General features: G+C 45.2%; 1 protein-coding gene across 1 annotated transcript in view; it reads left to right on the forward strand.

Annotated features, from left to right (window-relative positions):
• TBCE (tubulin folding cofactor E) overlaps positions 1-2,280 on the forward strand; it is a 131,558-nt gene that overhangs the window by 104,573 nt on the left and 24,705 nt on the right. The window contains exons 7-8 of the mRNA XM_011935757.1: positions 1,262-1,361; positions 1,568-1,617. Coding sequence (XP_011791147.1) covers positions 1,262-1,361; positions 1,568-1,617 — 150 coding nt within the window. The remainder of the gene's footprint in view (positions 1-1,261; positions 1,362-1,567; positions 1,618-2,280) is intronic.

Consider the following 2,280-nt stretch of genomic DNA (forward strand, 5'->3'; position numbering starts at 1 on the left):
TTTTGTTGCCCAGGCTGGAGTGCAGTGGTAGGATCTTGGCTCACTGCAACCTTCGCCTCCCAGCTTCAAGCGATTCTCCTTCCTCAGCCTCCCAAGTAGCTGGGACTAGAGGCACCTGCCACTATGCCCGGCTAATTTTTGTATTTTTAGTAGAGACGGGGTTTCATCATGTTGACCAGGCTAGTCTTGAACTCCTGACCTCAGGTGATCCATCTGCCTTGGCCTCCCAAAGTGCTGGGATTACAGGCATGAGCTACCAGGCCCGGCACAGGTTTCCCCTTTCATTCTTAAACCATTTTTGCATAGACAGGTGAGTGTACAGTATAGCAGGTAGACAGGCCTGAAATGAGTTGTGCTCCCAAATAGAGCAAGTAGGGGTAATTCAACCCATTGTGTCTCATCTTCTGGAAATATGGGCTTGTGTTTTTTAATAGTATCTTCTTTTTTTTTTTTTTGAGACGGAGTCTCGCTCTGTCACCCAGGCTGGAGTGCAGTGGCCGGATCTCAGCTCACTGCAAGCTCCGCCTCCCGGGTTCATGCCATTCTCCTGCCTTAGCCTCCCGAGTAGCTGGGACTATAGGCGCCGCCACCTTGCCCGGCTAGTTTTTTGTATTTTTAGTAGAGACGGGGTTTCACCGTGTTGGTCAGGATGGTCTCGATCTCCTGACCTCGTGATCCGCCCGTCTCGGCCTCCCAAAGTGCTGGGATTACAGGCTTGAGCCACCGCGCCCGGCCAATAGTATCTTCTTTCAAAGTGACTGTCAGGATTGAATACTTTCTGAGATTAGGGTTTTGAGAAAGAATTTAAGGGGCAATAATTTCATCCATCCTCCTAGCCAAAGGGCAGACTCTATGTTTAGAAAAGCAAAATTCTAGCCCACGATTCAGTGTATCAGTAAGACTCTGGAGAACAGGACTTTGTTTTGCACCATCCAGAGCCATGTCTTGTGAAGCTGGAAGCTCACCTTGCAAACGCCTGAATTTTGGGTTTAGGAAGCCTGCAGCTGCATACGGCTGCCCTAATCCTGTGAAAGCATCTTTACACAGCTGATACCAAAAAGTTGTATATTGTAAATGTTAAAAATTAGGTAGTCTTGATTCACTTGAATCATTAAAAAAGTGGTTTTTTAATATAATTCTCTTTTAAGATTGAAACAAATCAAACCCCTTAGATTAAAACCCAAGTTGTTGCTTTCAACGACTATTTCAGTTGGGTTTACTGTATAGAAATAAGTATATTGTATCTTCTTTTTCTACACAGTGAAAATAAACTAAAATTTCCCTCCGGTTCAGCATTAACTGGAACGTTTTCTGCACTGAAGGTTTTAGTCCTCAATCAAACAGGAATAACGTGGGCTGAGGTAATCATATTTCTTTGGTTTATTACACATTAATAAGCAATTTAAAATGTTTGATTTAGTAGGGAATTGAAGTATAACTGTGGCTTCATTTAAATCATCCCAATATCTATGAATAGATAACAAGATTCTTTAAAGTGCCTTGTAAAAACGAGTTAAAAGCGCATCGTAGTTGAGTTTTGAATCTAGGAATCCGTGTCCTCTCTCAGCTCACTGGGACTTGTTCTGGGGCCTTTATAAACAGTGGCGCTCCGTTGTGGTATGCACTAAGGATGTGCTGAGCTTTGAAAAGCCGTCGTGTTAGCTATTGACTAGCTCCCTGAGTTTTCCTGTAAGTTTTTTTTAGAACAGAAGCCAAGGAGCAGAAAGGTTCTCACATCCTTTTCTTGTTAGAAGTTCGGCTTTTGGAAGCCACTGTTCATTTTATACAGCTGGGCTCCAAAGTAGACTTGTGGGTCCTCGGCACAGCAGCATTTGGGACTTTGTCTGGCAGTACAACTTCCTCTTTGAGGCGTACTGACTTCACACACCCAGAGCATTCCACTGTCTTTTTTTTTTGAGACGGAGTTTTGCTCTTGTTGCTCAGGCTGGAGTGCAGTGGCGCGATCTCGGCTCACTGCAACCTCCACCACCCAGGTTCAAGTGATTCTCCCGCCTCAGCCTCCCGAGTAGCTGGGATTACAGGCATGTGCCACCAGGCCCAGCTAATTTTGTATTTTTAGTAGAGACTGGGTTTCTCCATGTTGGTCAGGTTGGTCTCAAACTCCTGACCTCAGGTGATCTGCCCACCTTGGCCTCCCAAAGGGCTGGGATTACAGGCCAGAGCCACCGTGCCCAGCCCACTTTCATTTTTATTTATTTATTTTTCTTGAAGCAGAGTCTTTGCTCTGTTGTCCAAGCTGGAGTGCAGTGGTGCGATCTC

This window comes from Colobus angolensis, unplaced genomic scaffold (assembly GCF_000951035.1).
Source record: "Colobus angolensis palliatus isolate OR3802 unplaced genomic scaffold, Cang.pa_1.0 Scaffold148, whole genome shotgun sequence".
NCBI classification, from domain to species: Eukaryota; Metazoa; Chordata; class Mammalia; order Primates; family Cercopithecidae; genus Colobus; species Colobus angolensis.